The sequence below is a fragment of the Astatotilapia calliptera genome, chromosome 1 (genome assembly GCF_900246225.1).
Source record: "Astatotilapia calliptera chromosome 1, fAstCal1.2, whole genome shotgun sequence".
NCBI lineage: Eukaryota > Metazoa > Chordata > Actinopteri > Cichliformes > Cichlidae > Astatotilapia > Astatotilapia calliptera.
In genome coordinates this window covers 15,984,037-16,004,551 of record NC_039302.1, presented here as the reverse complement: position 1 = coordinate 16,004,551, position 20,515 = coordinate 15,984,037, and the positions used below count along the sequence as shown (strand labels likewise).

The window sequence follows — 20,515 nt, the reverse complement described above, 5'->3', positions numbered from 1 at the left end:
GACTCGGATTTCCCACCAGGAAAGTCGGAAAAGACCCAGCAACCCCGAGTTAACAATCCAAGATGGCGGCACTGAACAGCCATAAAACTATAAAACTGCTCATCTGCACTGCCAGCGTTGTGTATTTATGACTGCCTAAATAAGCAATAAACAGCGCACTGACCAGCCTCCATCCATAATGTGCTGCAGCAGTTTTTAAATTAAAAGTATAAAAAGAAACAAGTATTATGATCCTATTTTTATATAGGATTATATAATCCTACTTTTACTTCTTTTTTCTGGAACATGCTAAATTGGGAGTGGTGTCACTCCCGAGTTATTTGGAATTTGGAACACAGTGTGTGCCCCAGTGCACAAAGCAAAATCCTTAAAGGCATGGTTGGATGAGTGTGGTGGTGAAGATGAACTTTACTGCCCCACACAGACTCTTGTGCAACTGCACCGAACATCTTTGGAAGGGGCTAGAATGGCGAATGCAAGCCAGGCCATCGTGAAAATTTCAAAAAAAATCCAGCAGGATGGTGTCCCAGAATTGGGAAGCTGTTACAGATCGAAGAGGAGGAGGGGGGTCACATCCAAATTTGCCTATGAATGTAGATTGGGATGCCATAAAAGCTGCTGTAGGTGGCTAAATATTTTTTGTATGTTGTTATAGTTCAAGAAAGACAAAGGGCACATTCACGAGGACATGTAGTTATGTTTCACTAAAAATGAAGTTAATGCAGTTTACTCAGCCTGGAGCTTAAATTTTGGTCCAGGAAGGACAGGAAAGGCCCTCCTGCACAGGGTTGTTGTCTCAACCCATCGAACAAACTGTTTGCCTCTCTTGCAGAGTACCCACTCAACAAACACTCAGTGATGACAGGGAAGCAGAAAAGGGGCTCCACACTCATCTTCCTTACATCAGGAAATGTGACAAGATTCAACAGTCTCTTCTATTTTTAAAACTTGTCCTAAATTATTATTAATCCCCCTCATCGATGCTGCCTGTGCCTTAAAAATGATGCACTTGTATTACGCCCATTTTTTCCACACAACAATCCAGAACGACACAAAGACACACAGACAAAGTCTAGACGTGTTACTTTTCTAAGACAAAAAACGTGCAAAAGAAAAGGTCAGAGTGTGACATATGACAAAGGCCAACACTGCAGAAACAGTTCAGTCTGCTGCCACTAGCTTCACTGCGAGAGGTGCCGGGGAATGAAAGAATGAAAGAGAGAGACAACTAAAATTTCACAAAAACAGTTTCTGTAGAGGTGACAGAAGTCATCTCTTAGCTTGCCAGCACCTTCTAGCACCATAAGAGATTTCTGCTGCTACGGGAACACACAGAAATAAGTGTTTGCAATTCAGTGTGGTTTGAGTGCGACCTTGATCTAAGTACCATGCACTTGTGTTTGTGTGCATGCCCCACTCAACCCTGGAGATGTGGCTGGCATTTCACTTCCTGTAAAGTGTACACTTTCAGTGATAAGATGAAAATGTGTTCACATTCACATTTGAGCCCATTCTGGCTTGTAGTTTATGCTTTAAAAAAAGTATAAAAACACAACAACAACAGAACGTGAACCTTGGGAAGGGTATGGAATAAATAAATAAATCTTATAGACATTCACACTCTCAAACAGCCTGAGCTTCTGGCTGATAGGGGCTTACTTGTAAACATAATACTGACTTCAACATTAAAAACTTTAGTCATGTTAAATATGAACATCCAAGTCATAAATGGATGGACACGGTCAGCAGCGATACTCAGGCACACTGTGGCATTTAAATGACGCTCAAATGCCGAGCCTATCATCTGAATGTCAAAGCAGACAGACTCATCAGAAAAAGGAAAATCTTTTCCAGTCTTCTGTTGTCCAATTATTGGTTTCTTTGTGCAAATTGTACTCTTAGTTTCCTGTTTTTCTGCTGCTCTGTTTTAAGGTTCAGAGGTGCTCTTCTTCATACCTTGGCAGCAACAACTCGTTATTTGAGTTATGGTTTTGTTCCTATCAGCTTGAAGAAATCTTGGCAGTAATTCCAGATTTAAGCAAAATATAGAAGTGAACCGTTGGGATAGTTAATGCTGTAAGTGACATGAACTCAGATTCAAGTCTGATGTTTAAGGTGATAAGAATACTTACATTTCACCTCGATGTCCTCATGGCTGAAAATTCCACATGCTGTAAAGGTGACGTCTTTAGCTGCCCTCTCTTTGACCTTCTATCTTCACTATTTACAGCCACCAATAGCCACTAGACAGGCTGCTCTGTAGGTGTTACACCTAATTAATTTTAATTGAGTGCCTTCAATCTACAGCATAGTCCCATCCTCTGTATATCTTCTGAATACACCAATGTAGGTGGATGCAAACTTAAAAAACAAAACAAAACAAAAAACAGATATAAAATTTCAAAAAAAGACTCCAAAACTCAGAAGTGTTTTTCCTTCTGACATTTTTTTGTAGAGCTGTTATTTGACAGACATAGAGTGTTTATACATGCCTCTACATGAGCATCGCTGAAGTGCTGAACATGAGCCTGACGAGGAGACGCTTCTCCTCTGCGGGAAGGTACAAGTGGAGTCAGGGTCTTTCAACCCATTCAGCACAACCTAAACTCTCACACTGCGGGTCAAAACTAAGAGCCCTCCATCACCGTGGAGAGGAGAGCCTTATCTGCACAAGATGAGACAGGTCTAAATGTGTCATGCCTCTTCAGAGAGTGACTGTAAACACTTAGCATATATGAATATTAATGTTCCACATTAAAGCCCCAATGCCTAGATGGAAGTCTTAATGAGGATAAATAACAGACAGCCAAGCACCGAAATCTCAGCTCTGACATTATTTATCATCCTTAACTTTTGTCACAGCTCCTTTTTTAGTAATTAATATCATACAAGAAAGCACTTTGCACTTGGATGAGTGATCTAATTTGTTTAATATAATGCAATTAAAAGAGCTTGAATTGCTTTATGTTAATGTTACTGATTATATTCCTGGCTGGACTGCCTTTCTCAAAGAAGATAACAGGCTGAAGCTGAGGATTGATGTCTGTCTCAGATCTGCCACGTTCATCAAGGAAATTTAACCGCTGTTTACAAGCATCCACACTCCACAGAGTCACACAAATCTAGTCTCATTCAAGACACAGTTTTGCCTTTGCCACTTTGGATTCATACCAACTCTTGCCTTTTTGCCTTTCCCTGGAACAGACAGGTGAACGAGGTAAGAAAAAGAATCAGGAGGGAACTTTAAAAATATTTTATGCATCTTCAGTTTACCAAAAACCCCAGAAAAAAACCCATCCTGTACACGATATGGTGTTTATTTACCTGCAACTAGTATTAATAAAACAATGGCCAACATGCGTCGACGTCTCAGCTGTAAAGTTGCACGGATGGCTGTTTGATCGAAGTGCTGCGGGGAGCGGGGCGTTGGATGAATCCCGTAGGGAGCACTGACATTGGAGTTAGGAGGACACGATGTAACTTGGGGTGAAATATGACATTGGGAACACAGAGAGGGATGGAGGCAGGGAAGAGGAGAGAACAGCTGGAAGCAAAAGACCAATGCACAAATGACTAGTGAAGGCTCTGCAGGATATGAGCCACACTCCTGTTTGTCTGTCTGCTGAGAATTTCCCCCGCAGATCTAAAGCTCACCTTTAAAGCTGAGGTTACATCTCTCTTGGTTGCACACAAGCACACACAAGCACACACAAGCACACACAAACACACACGCACACCCATACTCAATCAAATGTGTCCTAACACTCATGTTTGGTGAAATGAGATTCTGAAAAACGAAGCCCTGCATCATAATACAAATATGGTAGATGCCAAAAAAACCCCAACCAAGTCCAAATTCATATTTTAACCACATTTGCAGCTTTTAAAAGAGCCATTTACCTCCCATTAAAACCATACTTCAAGCAATTTCGCATTAATGTTGCCAAATGAAAGACCAGACATCATGAAAGGATTGAGAGGCAGTAACACAACAGGACCATCATGAAAGACAGCCTCTCTCAAACCCTCCCCCCCGATGTTTCTGCAGTTATTCTTCAGCTGCTAATTTTGAGGTGGAAAATCTTTGCTGCAAAAAGTGGAACCTGCTGATGGCAGACTTGGAAAATCTCCAAGTAATCCAGTCTTGTGAACAAAAACAGCTTTGATAAACTGAATGTTTCAGCTCCTCAGAAATCACAGTGAAATAAACAAAGACGTGCTGGACTGAATGATCAGCTTGCTATATGGTGGGTCAAAGTCACTAAAACATATCAATAACAGAATAGACTGATTTATTCATTCAACCATTCATCTCTTCATGCCTGTCTTTAAGGGGGACACCAAGGTGTTCCCAAGCCAGCTGAGAGATACAATCTTTGCAGCATGTCCTGGGACTGCCCCGGGATTTCTTCCCAGCAGGATATGCCTGAAATACCTCACCTACAAAGCATCCTAGTCAGATACCTGAGACACCTTAATTGTCTCCTTTCCTTTTGTGGAGGCGCTACACTGAGTCCCTCCCGCATGACAAAGCTCCTGACCCAATCTATAAGGGAGAGCCCAGACACCTTTTAGATTAAATTCCTTTCCACCGTTTGTATCTGCGGTCTTGTTCTTTTGGTCACTACTCAGAGCTCGTATCCAGATCACCGCAACAGGCTGGTACATCACCCATGTTACTACAGATGCCACACCAATCTGTCAGTTAAATTCTTGCTTCGTGGATGTCTCACTTGTCAACAAGACCCTATGACGCTCTTCCACTGAGGCATCAACTCATCCCCAACCCCGAGTGGGCATGCCACACTTTTCCAGTGTGTCAGCCAAGACAGCCCCACAGCATCCAGAGCCTGAAGAAACCTAAATCTCATCCAGCCCAGGGGCTCAGTCAACAGGTTATTTTTTTTTAATTTGATGTTTTTATTTTACTACTTGGGTTAGATATGGCAGCTGACTAGTTTGCGTGTTTGTTTTCTGTCACAATGTTTAAAACGATTCATACAAAAATCTGTTTTTGTATCTCTGAAAAGCTGCTGGGAGCTCATGAAAGTTGCCCTAATAAACACCTTTCACACAGTTATGTAATTAAATAATTTAACCTCTCTGGGGCTAATAGTCAGATTCCAGGCTCAGTTTTATCCCAACTGCTCTCTGCAGCACAGCCAAACTTCTTATTAGTGAAATAAAAAATTCAAAAACAGCTAATGCTTAAGCTTCTCTTTCTTCCCATGAGTTCTGACTAATTTATGCATTCATAAATTACTCTTGGAGGAGTTCTGGGTTTTGTTTGTTGGCATCAACTAACGACTAACGAGCAAATCTGAAGCAACGCCTTCAGTCTCTCTTCTCACTGCTTCCATTGCCTTGCTGTATCTATATGTGTACAATAAATGGAACAACAAACGCTCTTACAGGCTTACTGGGTCAAGATGAGCTTTCTTTTTAGCTCTGGACAACAGACAGACTGTATTGTAGAGCACAAAAGGAGGGCTAAAAAAAAGTGAGAAGGGATCAATGTGCTCAGAGATGTTTGTGAAGATGAGTGGAAAGAGAGAACGCTTAGGTGACAGCTTCCCTATCGAGCTGTCAATCACGCTACACAGCACCTGTTAACTCTGGAGAAGACACCTTTGGCCAGCTGAGAACCTATTGATCTAAACTCCCACTCGTTCTCTGCTTCTCAGATTTCACATTTCTTTTCCCATCTCTCTTTGCTTTTGTCAGTCTCCCCTGTTAGCATTGTTTTTGCAAAGTTCAAACAGAATTTTTTTAAAGACATTTTCTCCTCTTGCACAAAGCAATTGTGGCTAATCTAAAAAGTGCATTTTTTCATTATGAATATTGAGGGCTGGTGTGCGTATTTTTCCTAACAGTCTTCCTAATGAGATACATTTAATCTAAAAATAATGAACCCAACAAAACACTGTACATTAACTCTATTGCCTTTCGACCTACACGACGTCTAATGCAAAGTTATTATCATTTTCTATTTTCTTATTCATTTTTATTACATTTTCAGTTCAGGTTCAGTTAGCTGCCAGAGTGGATTTTCGTTTTTGTTTGAAAAATATTGAATTTTTTACAAGTTTTTATTAGTTTAGGCATGAAGGCTTTCACACACCGGACGTGTAAAAGTAGCGTGCACATTTCATTTGCAAGAAAATTTCACAGGATGAAATAAAACATCTGGATTTCTGTTCCTGTTTTTGTCTGCAGCAGATTATTCAGATCGCGTCTTCTAAAATTTGCCATTTGCAATCCACTTTAAAAGTTTGTACATCCACGTTTTTACAGCCCAACTCCATAAAGAAAATCTTGGTAAGAAATTTCGGTTAGCAGCCACCTTTTCCCCCAACCAGGCAGTTAAATCCCAGAGCATATAGAAAAAGTGAGATACAGAAGGCCGCAAGAGATCAGCCCACTGTTAGCAAGCGAAAGATGGAGCGTGAGATTGAAACTGTGAAAGAAAAAAGTTGCTGTGTGAAACGTGGAGCAGGTGTAAGAGTAAAAAAGGAGACAGTGTGAGAAATGAGTTAAGAAGCTGGGAAGGAAGATGAAGTGCACAAGGTCTTCATCAAATTTTTGGACTTTGTCTTTCCCCCTTCTCCCTGCCTGCATGTGTATGACCTCATACCTGCTCAGTAAACCCACATCTTGGATATAGTTTTACTTACTAAAAATTCATATTTCAAAGTTTTCTATTATTGATATTTCAAATGTTCCAAAAGAAAACAAATAAACACAAGACAGAGTAACACTATTATAAGTTTATGTTTTTATGTCACTTTGGTGTGTTAAATAAATTCCTCAGTACTAAAGAGAAGAACAGAAAAGAAGCAATCATTTCGATGTAAACAGACAAAATGTTACTGTCCAACATTTTAAATGCACATCTCTTAATGACTGATGAGGGGATTCATATCGATTCAATAAATATTCACCTAAGTCGAGCAGGCACCAGGATAAAATGGCAAGCCTGTTTCAATCTAAAGCTCATAATAAACCTACCAGTATTTAATTCCCAGTAATAAACACAAATCTATAATGTTTTAATTGTTTGACTTGTTTTAATATTGCAGATTTCAATCAGCTCTGGAACCACAAAATGCTTCAAAGGCATTTGTCATGCATGCAGGAGGGCTGCCAAATAGTGCTGGGCCATATCGTACCGTTCACGGTAATACTGGTATAATGTTGGGCAACGATAAGAAAATGAAATATCGCGATAGAATATGGGTAAAACGCACATGCGCAGTGCCTTTGTTTTCATACGCACATGGCGAAAAAGCATGACAGTGACGGAGAATGAGAAGGGCGAAAGTGGATCTTTGAATGAAACGGATGAACCAGAATTGGTTTGTAAAAATGCTGCAACTTCAGTGGTGTGGAACTGGTTTAGCTTTCGTCCGTCAGATACACAACAAAGCACTATTTTTGGTAGCGCATGCTAGCGGGCCGTCGTTATTACCGTGTTTTCTGGAAAATACGGCACACTTAAAATCAATCCTTTGATTTTTCTGAAATCGACAGTGCCCCTTATAATCCCGTGTGCCTTATGTATGAATTCTGGTTGTGTTTACTGACCTCGAAACGATTTTATGTGGTACACGGCGCTCGAAAATCTGTCAAATTTTTTAGTACGACTTTGCTAAGCTACGAAGCCAAACCGCTTGATGGATTGTCGGAGCATTACGACTACTGTAGGCAGGAGCCTGGCGGAGTGATACGTACTGTGCTTCAACATAATATTACTGTATTGTGTGTGTGTATAACCTCTTTTTAAGTTTTGTGGATGTTATACATGGTTATACTGAGGATATGTCAGCCAGTTTCCACTGGAAATGCCTTTTGGTTAAACTGTCAGCAAGGAATTTGCATTTGTGCTGTTAAATTTTTATATAACTTTAATGCAGATAAAAAACAGCTGCTCGTTTAAGTGAAAATAGGTTGATTTTTTTTTTTTTTGCATTAATAAAGTTGTGGAGTTTTAAAGTATTTTGTCTAGTCTCAATTATATCGTCAGTTATATCGTTATTGCAAATTTTCAAATGCATATCATGATAAATATTTTGGTCATATTGCCCTGCTCTACTGCCTAAGACCTGTGAACACACTGATTGGTAAAATCTGGATTTTTTTTTTTAAAATGTACTTGAGTTTATTCTCGAGCTGAGTTAAAACACAAAGAAAGCAAAACAATGTGAATTTCCGACACAGTTGCTCCTGTTTGAATCATCGATTCACCGGAGAATTGAAGAAAATCTGAATTTGAAATTTGAAGGAAAAAAAGCTGCATGTGTGTTGAAACTGGCATCAGCGAACACAGGCAGGGCAGGTAAGGTGCTTGATAGCTTCCAACAGAGTAGTCCACAGTGTGTGTGTGGCTTGAGGGACTGGTCTGTGGGGAGCTGATTGCACAGGCTCTCATTATGTGGCCAGTGGCTGTAATGGAGTGTGACAGCAACGTGCTGTGCTCTGGATCTCTGTCCTTCCAGCCTGCAAAGCCAATTAAACACACTCTGCCTTGCCCTGCTTCGTTCTCCATCACTCACTCCTTCCTTGCTGTTCCCCACTCCCGCCTCCACCACCATCGGCAGCTCCCGATCGCTACCTTCTTGGTCCCCAGAGTCAGCTTTGCAGCTGACTCTTTCTAACCCCCTCCAACACATCTCCAAGCTCAATACTTCAAGCTCCTTCCCAAATCTTTTGCTTCCTCCTCTTATTTCCTGTGGTCTACATGACAATTCAAAGCTCTGATTGCTTCTGCCCTTCTTCCTGCACTCCTCAGCCCCCCCCTCAAAACTAACCGAATGCCTGCCTCTCCCGCTGGTAAAGTATGGGTCTGTTTGGGGGGGGGGCACAAGGGGAGAAGTGCTGGGCTAGAGAGAGGAACATCCTCTAATGACAGCTTCCCTCTATGCTACCACACACACACACACACACACACACACACACACACACACACACACACACACACACACACACACACACACACACACACACACACACACACACACACACATTGCAATAGTTGGTTCTTCAGGACCTGGAGCAGTCACAACCACTTAGGAGGAAAAATGCCCTGCAGCACCAAAAACACACATAGTCCATTTATCACTCCCTCATAGTTCCCCAAAATGTGCGCGCGCACACACACACTGTCTGAATGTGTGACTATGTGTGTGCTTCCAGCATTGGACTCCTGGTTTTTAAGTGTTTAAAATCATGTCATCGTGCCCCGAAAGTACAGTGTGCAACACTGATGAAAAAATCTTATGACATCTTTCATCTCCTGTGAATCCCTCTGACAGTACAAACCATAAATGGTAGTGAAATGCACTCGCTATGCATGCATACTGCTGAGGAAGATGAGGGTTTGGTACCTGTCTTGAACCAGCCATCCTCAGTGAAAGACTCTCTGGTCTCCTGAGGTTTGTTAAAGTACTCTTTAAAAACAGATGGCCCTCGAACCAGAAGCTCCCCCTCTTTCCCCTCCAGACCAGGTCGTACCTGATGCATATACATGGAAAGAAAGGAAGAAATCAGGATAAATACATCACCGTGCTTAACAGCTGGTATGAGATGTTAGTCCTGATATACTGTGTTCGTTTTATATACTATCATTAAAAATCTACACTGATTTTGTTTATCCAAAGGACATTTTCCCAGAAGTCTTATGATTTTCTTGGATATAACATAAGCTGTGCCGCCATGTTCTTTTTAAAGAAAAGTGGCTTTCTCCTGGCAATCCTTCCAAGCAAACGACACTTGTTCAGTCTTTTCCTAATATTACTGACATGAACTTTAACATTTAACATGCTAAGTCAGGCCTGCAAAGTCTGAGATGTACTTTTTCTTTATCCGTCATACAGTCTGACCTTGGGGTCTCACACTTGTTGGTCATCAGTTATTCAAGTGCATTTCATTAGCAACAGGAACAGGATTGCATTGAGTCTGATGCTAAACCTTTGTTTTCACATGATTTTACCTGATGACACCTATATATATTGAACTTATGGATTACCTGAGTCTCTTTGTGAGTGCCTTCCACAATGGTTGTATTAATTGTGTTATTCATAACAATCCGAACTTCCACACCAGGCAGCGGCAACCCAACAGCTCCTGTCAAACACAAAGAAAGCCCATGAACACAGAGAGAAGAGAATACACTTTGTCGAAGCAGAATGTGGAACACATATTCTGGCAATAATCAGTGAAAAAGCCATCAAAAGCATTCAGTGAGAGATTTTTAACACAAGAGTCATCTTCTCCAAGACAGCATTAGCCTCCATCTGCAGGCCAAAACTGGCCACTGGCTTGCTGAGCTTGTAAAACACTAAACTGAAAGCCATTCGTCTCAGTCACCACAAACCAGCTTACACGGACAGTAATGGGGATTTCTGGGCAATGCCTGATGCAGCCGTTTGCACAAACTTCAAGTAAACGTCAAGTAATAGAACTGTTTTTAGGTGTTTGTTTGCACTTTCAACCTGTTTCTGAAGCCTCCAAAAAAACAAACAAAGAAGAAACAAGGACTCAAGGGTACAGCAGGATTCAGTCCTTCAGTCTAATTTACTGCTGAGCACTTGACATGTTTTATTAATAAAGCACAGCAGCATGAAATGTTATAACTGAGCTGACAAGTATTAAAATACAGTAAGAAGTCTGTGTTAAAAAATCCAGTGTTCATAACTGTGAGGTGCAGTAACGTTTTAGAGAAAACTGTTACTAAAAAAAGGATTTCCACATTTCCTGACATCACCTGCTGTCTCCACAAACTGTGTGCAAGTGACACCTGGCGAGTTAAATAATTAAAGCACAAAAAAAATTCTCATTGGTCTTCTGTGTGCATTAATATTTGCACCTATATTTTATTTTATAGCCTGGTTTAGCTGGAGGTTTCTTCCTGCTAAAAGGGAGTTTTTCCTTCCCACTGTGGCCAAGTACTTGGGTGTTGTGTGATTTTTGTGGTTTCTCTGGATTATTGTCGGGTCTTCGCCTTAAAAAAGGAAGTTCCTTGAGGCAACTGTTGTTGTGATTTAGTGTTACATAAATAAATGAAATAAACTGAATATTTTATATCATTTTGCAGACTAACATTTGCCCAATAAAAAGACCGTCAGGTTTTGAAGGATTCTATCAATTTTTATACAAACGGGCTTTTAATTAATTTTAACTTGTATGTCTGATCTTATTGTAAAGCACTTTGTGATTTTTATCTGTGAAATGTGCTATATAAATAAATTTTACTTACTTACTTACTATCAATTCAAACTGTATGAACTTTGGCTTGGAAAAAGTCACACCAACCCACACTTTGCAATCCGTCTCCCACCAAGGGCAATTATAACACTGAAAAAGTACACCATTTGAACCTATTAAATGTAATCACATTACTGCAGCGGTATCTAATAATAGCATCTAAATGTTGGGCATCAGGAGAAAAATCCTGTAAAAATTAATTCCTTATCTCAAGATCCTTTTTGTCCTTGAAAATGCAAGTGAAGTAACTCTGTACTTCTTACACAGGTAGAATGAGAATCCTACTACATCCTATTTATCATCACTTCATTCATTTTCTAACTACTTATCCGATTTATGGTCATCGGGAATAGTGTATTAAAATAACAGTTTTCAGATGCTAGCACGATTACCCTTAATTCACTAAAACTGAAAATGGATCCTTTTGATTGATAAAAAAGGCTGGGGTGTGAGAGCTTTTGTTTTGGCTTTTTAAGGTGGGGAAAAAGCTATGAACAACTGCTTTTATAAGACTGCCGTATCTACACTTTCTCTGTGAAAATACAGGGAAAAAAAGCCTGAAAAGTGGGACAAAAAAGAATCAAAGAGATGAAAGGGGCAGCAGCGTGAGATAATAATAAGATGGGGGGAAAAAATGAGGATGATCTCATATGTTTACATCTCAGGACGGGCAATATGACCTAGAAAGACACTCAGCTTTGTTAATATGAAGAGCTCCAAAAGTGTAAGCACCACAGCAAAATCAGGATAGTTACATGGCCTAAATACAGGAGAGAATTACTAATGAAACTGCTGCCAATAAGTTGTATTAAGAGCTGAAATGTCATCTGTTTAGCTGCTGTGGGGCGGGGGGGTGAGAAAGAGAAGAAGGTGAGAGTGAAAGAGAGATACCACTCCACTGCTCTTCTGAGAGTGTTTCCTGTGGTTGCTATTGATCCATTTTAACCTACTTAAAAGGCAAGATAGGAACACGCCAACTCAAACAGGCGCAGCCTCGTGCCTACATGTGCTCACACCGTCATACACACACACACACACACACACACACACACACACACACACACACTTACACACACACACACACACACACACACACACACACACACACACACACACGCAGACATACACATACACTTACACAAATGCTGAGAGGAAACATCAATAAAAACGCAGGCCTCTTGAAGCCATTCTTAATAATCACCTGAGAGGAGTCGAACGCAGCCTGCTCGGTTCATGCCAAACATTCAGTGAGCAACAAACAAAACAATACCCTGACAAAACAGGCAGGCAGAGGATTACCAAATCCACTTGCAAGCTAATTAGCTCTACCTGTAAGAGGAAGTGTTGTCTGGGGAACAGGAAAGGAAGAAGACGGTGGAAGAGAAAGAGAGGGAAAGAGAGAGAGAGAGAGACAGAGGAAGAGGGGATGACAGGAGAAGATGGCAACCGCCACTACTCTGACCTCATTTCCAGACCTTGCTTTTGTTTTTGCGTGTGTGAGGGAGGTGTAGTTGGGATCATGGGGTTTTACCTGACATCACGCCAGAGACAACTACCTTTGATTAAAGCACAACGCGTGAATTTGAAGTACTCACTCAAACTGATGAGGGAGGGTCGAGCAACATCAGAGGTTTTTGGATTATATGTGAAGTAGAACAAAATTTTTGAGAGCATTTTCAAAGTGTAGTATAAACCGGGAACACTGGCTCAATTAAGCAAGGTTTGCTTTTTAAATTATTATTATTTTATGTCGTTCTGTTAAACCACACTGCCTTTCTATGTTTCCAGGATAAAGATTTCTAATATATATGTGTATACTTTTAACATAGAGTGGCAGAAATCAGTGATTGCAAGTTTGTTGATTGATAATCACACGTTACCAAATTGTAAACAGCAATGTCAACTCAATGTAGAGCTTAATTACTACACACAGGGAAAAAAAGATAATTACCCTCTTTCCTACAAATCTGAGACATTCGTTTTAGAAGAGAACAACATCCACAGTCACAAAGGCAACCTTGGTTGACTGCCAACCAATCAAATATTCATCATCAATGAAACTGTGACTGACAGACACACTGATGGCAGTATGCTTGGCTAGTTGTGCTGTGCAGTATCTCAGTATTTGGTACCAAAAGATAAATGCACCAAATGACAAACTGATCGAGGGTTGGCCTGATTTAAAAAGAGAGCAGAAAACGCTGCCATTGGTTTGTCATTAAGGGTTTTCAAGAAAGATGCTGATAATCAGATGCCAAACCGATCTTTAAGAGGTTATCTGTATGGCCTCATTTCCTGCCATTGCTTCAGCAGCTGGTTTGTAACCTGACCATATTCTGCTTGGAAGAGCACCAAGACATGCATTTTATTATCAAGTTAGTATTTTGACACCTGAGGTTTCACAACTTTATCGTTATGCAAAGGGATAAAGGAGTTTAAAAAAAAAAAACATACGCAGCTGGCGCCCAAACTATACATGTATCCGGTACTGACTTTGACATTCTAGACAGGTTTTTAGAAGATAATTGAGAATACAGATTTTTGGATGAAGCTAAAATTGTGTAATGCAAGTTTATCTAGCTGAGTGGCTCCAACCATTGTTTACAGGACTCTGCAACAGTGACACGTGGCAGATAAGAAGATAGTGGTGCAAAGTTAAGCAACGTGCAACGAGTTGCTGACTTGTTTGTGAAATACTTTGCCGGAAAGTTAACTAATGATCCCATGACTTCCCTTTTTAAGATAAGTAACACACATACACATGTAAAAAAAAAATTTCTTTCTTTACTCATATGTGTGTAAGGTGTGAGAGTACAAGTGCATCCACTTAGTTCAACCTGGGACGCGTGGGCCCTTGAGAGGGTTGGACAGCGCCATGCCGATCTCAGTCATGCCGTAGCGTTCGAGGAGTGTGTGCCCGGTAATCTCCTCCCAGCGCTGCAGAGTGGGAAGCGGGAGAGCAGCCGAGCCTGAAACCATCAGCCTGGAGAGAAAGGGACAGGCATGAGGGACACACGCCAAAAAACACATCTGCAGTTTATATTTTGCCTGAAAAACCTGTGTGAAACATGTAAATTATCTAATTGTTTGCTAATTAGAAACATCAATTTTTGTGCATCTTCTTACACGTCTCCAAGGACCTGATTTGTGAGAGTCAGTAAGCATAGGGTTGTGCCTTACAGTATTCTAGAAACTGCAGACTGTTTATGAAAAATATACAGAATGCAGCATGGGAGAGATGATTGGCAGCACAAAGGAAGCAAAATAAAAACACAGATGCCACACACACTTGTAAAAGAAACTGTGGCAGTGAAAATTATTAAGAAGCAAAACATGTACTGGAAATGTGGTGTGACATTAATACACCATCCACAAAGGTCAAAAGATTATCAAGTAGCAAGAAAACATAATAATGTAATAATAATGCATGCCACGAGTGCATACACACAGAAAGGTGACAAACAAATTACAAATGAAAAGAACTACAAGTGTCTCAGGGCCAAAATAAACTTTTAAAAACAGGCTTAATGCTTCTTGGGACTGACTTTGCTTCAGGTTTGAACACTTCAACACTTCTGGGGAGGAGCGCAGTCTGACACGCACGTCAACCACACCTTCATGTGGTTTTCAGCTCGGTAAAAGGAGCAAAGATGGCAAGAGAGGTGAGTTGGACAGGTACATGTTGTTGCTCCAAAAGCAGCTGAAATTGTTAACTGTGGTTTGATGCATAGATCATGTTTAGACACCTCCGCGGTCAACAGCTGCAGCTGCATCAGTCATTGTTACACAGAACTTGCTGAGGTAGTTGAAGCACTGAAAAACTTCAATTTGTCTCACAAATGAACTTTATTTTCCAATTTTGCTTTTTTGTCTTCTTTGAATGTGAACCGAAAACACTGCCAGGATAGGGTGATGGTCAATGGGCCCAATTGCTAATCACTAACGCATCTGTCAGTTAGCTGAGCTACTAACATACAGATGTTTGGAGCCCAGAGACTGGCTTACAGCCAAACTCAAACGTTTGTGCTGTCATATCCTGCTCTGTCAGGTAAAGTCAAGGCTTCAAGTTGAAGGAGTTTCACCAAAAATACTCTCCATCAAAGTCATCTGGACATAAATAAATACTAACAGGAATGATGAAGAGCCCAAAATGAATGAACTCCATAGCAACATTAAATTTCCTCTTTAAATTGCCTAAAGCATCCAACTATTGGGTGATTAAAAAAGATGATAATCTCCCAACTGATGACAAAATGCATTAATATTAACTTTAATTAAGCTCTATACATCCCTGTGAAAAGGACATTTAGGAAACACTGCATAAAAACCCTGCATTAAACCATTCAGTGCTACATTATAGTTGCTCTGTTCTTAACCATTTTGCCACCAATCAATATGTACTCATACATACATGGAAGTATTCACAAATACAGCTACTTGTGAGTAAAATCTTGTGGCACAGATTCCACAACCAGTACCTTATTCTCTCTTTGCAGACTGCTTTGACAAAGTCCTTCACATGAGGCTGTGTGAAGTGCTGATCATAGTACTGGATCAGCTTAGAGTAAATAGTTGGCACGGCCATGAACACATTAACCATGGGAGCCTTGGAGCTCAACAGCATCTCCCACACCTGTGGGGGGAGAGAGGGAGAGAGATAAGCACAACACATAACTGAAGAAGGAAGGAGGAGGAGGAGAGATAAGGAAAATAAAAGCAGTATATCTAACAGTGGGGCATTGCAGACTAAATTATTAAATCCAGATTCATTCCATTAGTTTTAGAGGGGAAAAAAAGTGACATTTTTTCATTTATTTGATGTAAATGGCAGAATAAAGTCCAGACAGCAGCCTCATATTAAACCTGTCAACATAATGCAGGAAAAAGACAAGCAAAAAATGCCCAGATTTCTAAAAGGTCAGGAGGAAGAAAATAGCCGGCTGCCCCGGACTGGAGCGGTATTGCCGGTCAATTAAAAGACCTCGTGTGCAGCTACTTTTGACAAATGTGCTTTTCGACTGCCACAAAAGGAGCCGCTCCCATCCTCAGCTGCGTCAGACGTGCCGCCTTCAACAGCGGCGGGCACTAATGGACGCAAACATGCGTCGCCAACTACATGCACATCTAAACATACTGTATGAAAATCACATACACTCACTTGTTCAAGGACAAAGTCATTTTACACACCCGGCCCCGCCCACTCAACCTCATTCCTCACACACGCTCACACATTGCAGTAGACGGCAGAAGGATAGGACGACAGCATGAATTAAATGAAGGTGAACGACGGCTTCTCTAAGTCACTCCCCCCGCACCACAGCCCACCACCAGTGCCCCCCTCCAAGCTGTCTCCTCTCAGGCTACTCGATCTCACTTCTTCTTCATTCATTCTGCCTCTATTTTCCAAGTGCTCCGCTTTCACTCTACTTTCATCTCTGACCCCACATCCTCCCTTCATCCCCCCCCCCCCCTCGTCTCTCACCCCCCTATCTCACATTCACTTACCTTCTCTCTCCATTTCGTAATTTCCTGCTTCACTGCCTCTGCAGTCTCTCTCTCTCTCAGACACATACACACCTAGACACATACTCACACACAGAAAAATGCACTCTGTCCCATCATTGCGCTCACCTGAAGTAACACCACATCCTTCTTAATGTGCCAGCAATTTCTAAACTCTTCCTTCCACTTCTCTTTTGTGTGACCCTCACATCACAGACTCACCCAATCTATTATCTACTAAACTATCTTCCAATCACTTCCTCTGGCTCTAATAAAAACACAAGTCAAACACACAGACAAATACAGCTAAGATGATTAAGATATGCCAACAGTACAATTTAATCAAATTCCAATCCAGTCTCCCAGAGTAGTGTTACAGGCCGATCTAAAAATTGCAAGTAACCTGCGGTTCACGCGAAGAGATACAGAATAAAAGTTTGAAGAGAGAAAAGGATGATTAGCTGAGCGTGCCCTGACCATACTGGGTGGTGTCTATCAAGTGCAGTGAAGCGCTCCCACCAAGCCCACTCTAGGTGGGAGAGGAAGGCAATTTATGTCCGTCAAAGAGCTGGCCTCCACCTAGGGGACAGGATGCGGTGAGAACCGAGAGCTATGGCCTGCATCCTAAACAACTTCATGTGCCCTGCACTCAACGTAAGACCCGAAAACAGTTCTTCCCGAGAAGGCCCGATTGTTGAATGTCAATGTGCCAGCAGTGCTGATTCCTAAAAACTGTCAGGTAAGTTCACTCAGCTCGTCTGTCTCAGTAAAGAACATGTCTTTCAGTTTTAAAGTTTTACGTACTGGGAAAACATTTAAAATAATCTGGTCCTTAGTGGATCTAAAAATTGGGTAAATAAAACCTCAGATGAGCAACAATATGTGATCTTCCACTGTTTCATTTAATAAAAAAAAAAAAAAACGAAACCAAACAGCAGAATCAGTGTGTGAAAAACTAAGCACAGCCTTACAAAACCACAGGAATTAAGAGCGTAAGTAGCAGCCAGATGCTGCTAATCAAATGCACTTGATTAAGCAGAAATTTTGGTAGCTTGCTGGTCTGGAGCATTCAGGTGTGTGTTAACACAATGCCAAGGTGGGAAGACATCAGCAGTGATCTTAGAGAAGCAACTGCATCGTGTTTTAATGTTCGAGCATTTCACTGACCTTACAGTGGAATAGACCTTGTTTTAATAGTCAAGTCATTAACATAGTAGTATCAGCTATGTAGTTAGCTAAGTTTTTAATTAGTGTTTGCAGGTTCCTACAAACAGACAGCTTTTTTATATTCCTCGTGGATAATAGCTTCAGCTGTAGGCAGATTACCACAGTCCTTGACAGCAGTGTCACATTATCGGTGTCGTAAATGCTTCATGTGAAGCAGAGGTGAAAAACATCAGTGTTCAGGTTGCCAGTGTGTCTGAATTAGCAGATAATAAAAGTTCCTGCTATTGACGTTGATAAGTAGTATCAGTTCTTATATAAGACTTATCCTAATAGTTGACTCTTCCTAGAGAAGGCTGACTGTAACAGAGAGCAACCAGCTATACAGAGTGGCATATGGATTCTTACAGCCAAACACTTTCAAAATGCTTTATCTGTCTGAACTAGACAACTGGTGTATGAAACATTATTTTTAAAATGTCAATTTCACTTTGAATTACAGAACAGGCAGTTGTGAGTATTTCCAAGCAGCATTCCCATCAATCAGGCTACTTAAAAAAATGCCCTTGCCTGTTAGAATTTAAAAATTGATGCCTTAGCCATCCCTCTTGAGGAAAAACAATGACAGTAATATTACATTTGAGTAGTTGCTGTGATGAAGCAGTCAATAAGAAATCAAATAAATTAAAAAAAGAAAAAAAATCCGAGCAACGCTGTTTGAAACCCAGGAACGCTATCTGCTCCCGTCAGTCTAATACAGTACACTTGAAAAAGACTTATCTGTGATTTACTTGATCACAATTCCTGCACTGAAAATTCCCGACACTATCTCCAGGCAAAATCAGAAGAAAAAGAAATCAATGCTGGCCTCTGCTGCCTAGGGTACTCTTCAGAGATCTTAGGGGATAGAAGACGATCGATCACTTCATCAATGTACTGTAACTTCAGGAGGAGGAGTATAAAGGCTCTTTTTTTTCTCTGAAGATGAGAGAAGGGGTTTTGTGGTTTGGCACACAAGGTCAGGGATAACAGTTGAATACTGATAGCTATATTCGTCTAGCAATACCCATGTTGACAGATACACATTTTCTTTAAGGTCGTTTCTTTTTCATTCACCTTAAGTGTCATGAAGTGGTAGACTTCCTGACGTACAAACAAAGAGAGCAAAAAACAGAAAGGCACACACACACATACATTAAAAATTGTGCATTTACACTTCAATACAGCTACACTTATATACACACACTTAGCACCCCATCTTCCCCTCCCTTCTCAGGGCCAAACAAGCACTATCATCCTTCAATGTCAGCTCATCGATTGATCTGCTGCTTAAGTCCCTGCCGTGTGTCGGCATTGGTCAGATACAAAGCCACACAGGGCAATTCATCACTGAGCCCCAAACACTTAGTTTTGACAGTGTGAGAGGGGGAAAGAGAGGGAGATGCAGACGGAGAGGAGATGAAGCGAGAAGAGAGGAGCAAGAACAAAAGAGCAAAGGGAAAGGGAAGCACCAACTGAGAAAGAGGGATTCATGTGGAAAGAGGTAATGGTCTTTTTTAATCCATCAGGGTTGTCTGCAGAAGACCTCTCAATCTGAAAACTGTCTTTGCCTTATGATTAAGTTAGATGGAACCCTAAAAAAAGCCACTTTTGTTCACGGGGGATAATAAAAGACACTGTGTACTGTGCCGAGAGACAGAAGAAGAAGAAGAGTGCATCTCTGACCTTCTGAGGATGAAATTCGGGAAGCATGACACAGGTGGCGCCCACCCAGAGTGGGCACAGCAGCTTGTTAACGACGCCATGAACGTGGTGGAGAGGCAAGGTGTGCAGGATGACATCATCTCTGGACCACGCCCATTCTGAAACCAGACACTGGACCTGAGGGGTGGGCCGGAGTGGGTTGTTAAGATGTCATATTGTCTTTACAATAAATTACCTCAGTCAGCTTTCACTGCTACAGACATTTGTTACAATGATCTCCCCTAAGCTGTCGTTTGGTGCACTTCCAGATGGCAAAATTGATTTTTGTAACTTATTTGAATTCTTCCCCATTGTCACAGTGCGCTATATGAGAGGAGACCAACAACAGCGAGGTTCAAATGAAAGGTTTTATCCTCAGCATACATGTTGCTGTTAGTAACAGGAGTATCAGGATCCCTGTTTTAACAACCTTGATCTTGATCCCTTTTATTGTATTTGTTTTGTTTACTGCATTAAAATTGGGAAAAATAACTTTTAAAAAGGCATTTTATTAAAAATAACATATAATTACGTGTCTGATTTACTGTATTTTTTGTGATGTTGTTTACTTGCTGAACTTTTGGCACCCAGCTAATTTCCACCTGTGCACGTATGAGGTCCGACAAAGTCAAGAGATCCCTGTGAAACTGGTTACAGCCAAAAAGCACAATAATACTAAAAATCATTATAACCTAACCCCACTCCACTCCACTGAGGTGGCTGCTGGTGTAGAAATCTGTAAACACCTCATCAACAGTAATTTCTCCCTCTGTGCTGGGCAAACAAAACACAAAAAAGAACAACATATTCTAAAGTTTATCATCGATGCTCTGCTGCTCTTAAT

At 40.9% G+C, this 20,515-nt stretch overlaps 1 protein-coding gene across 4 annotated transcripts in view; it reads right to left on the bottom strand.

Annotated features, from left to right (window-relative positions):
- Positions 1–20,515, bottom strand: part of acsf3 (acyl-CoA synthetase family member 3) — a 55,803-nt gene that overhangs the window by 10,004 nt on the left and 25,284 nt on the right. For all 4 annotated transcript variants that reach the window (XR_003272300.1, XM_026166262.1, XM_026166241.1 and 1 more), the window contains 5 exons: positions 19,654–19,809; positions 15,741–15,895; positions 14,100–14,245; positions 10,025–10,122; positions 9,384–9,510 (listed from right to left, as the gene is read on the bottom strand). Coding sequence is in view for 3 of the 4 variants with exons in the window: in XM_026166241.1 (XP_026022026.1) it covers positions 9,384–9,510; positions 10,025–10,122; positions 14,100–14,245; positions 15,741–15,895; positions 19,654–19,809 (682 nt within the window). In the remaining variant the exon portion in view is untranslated. The remainder of the gene's footprint in view (positions 1–9,383; positions 9,511–10,024; positions 10,123–14,099; positions 14,246–15,740; positions 15,896–19,653; positions 19,810–20,515) is intronic.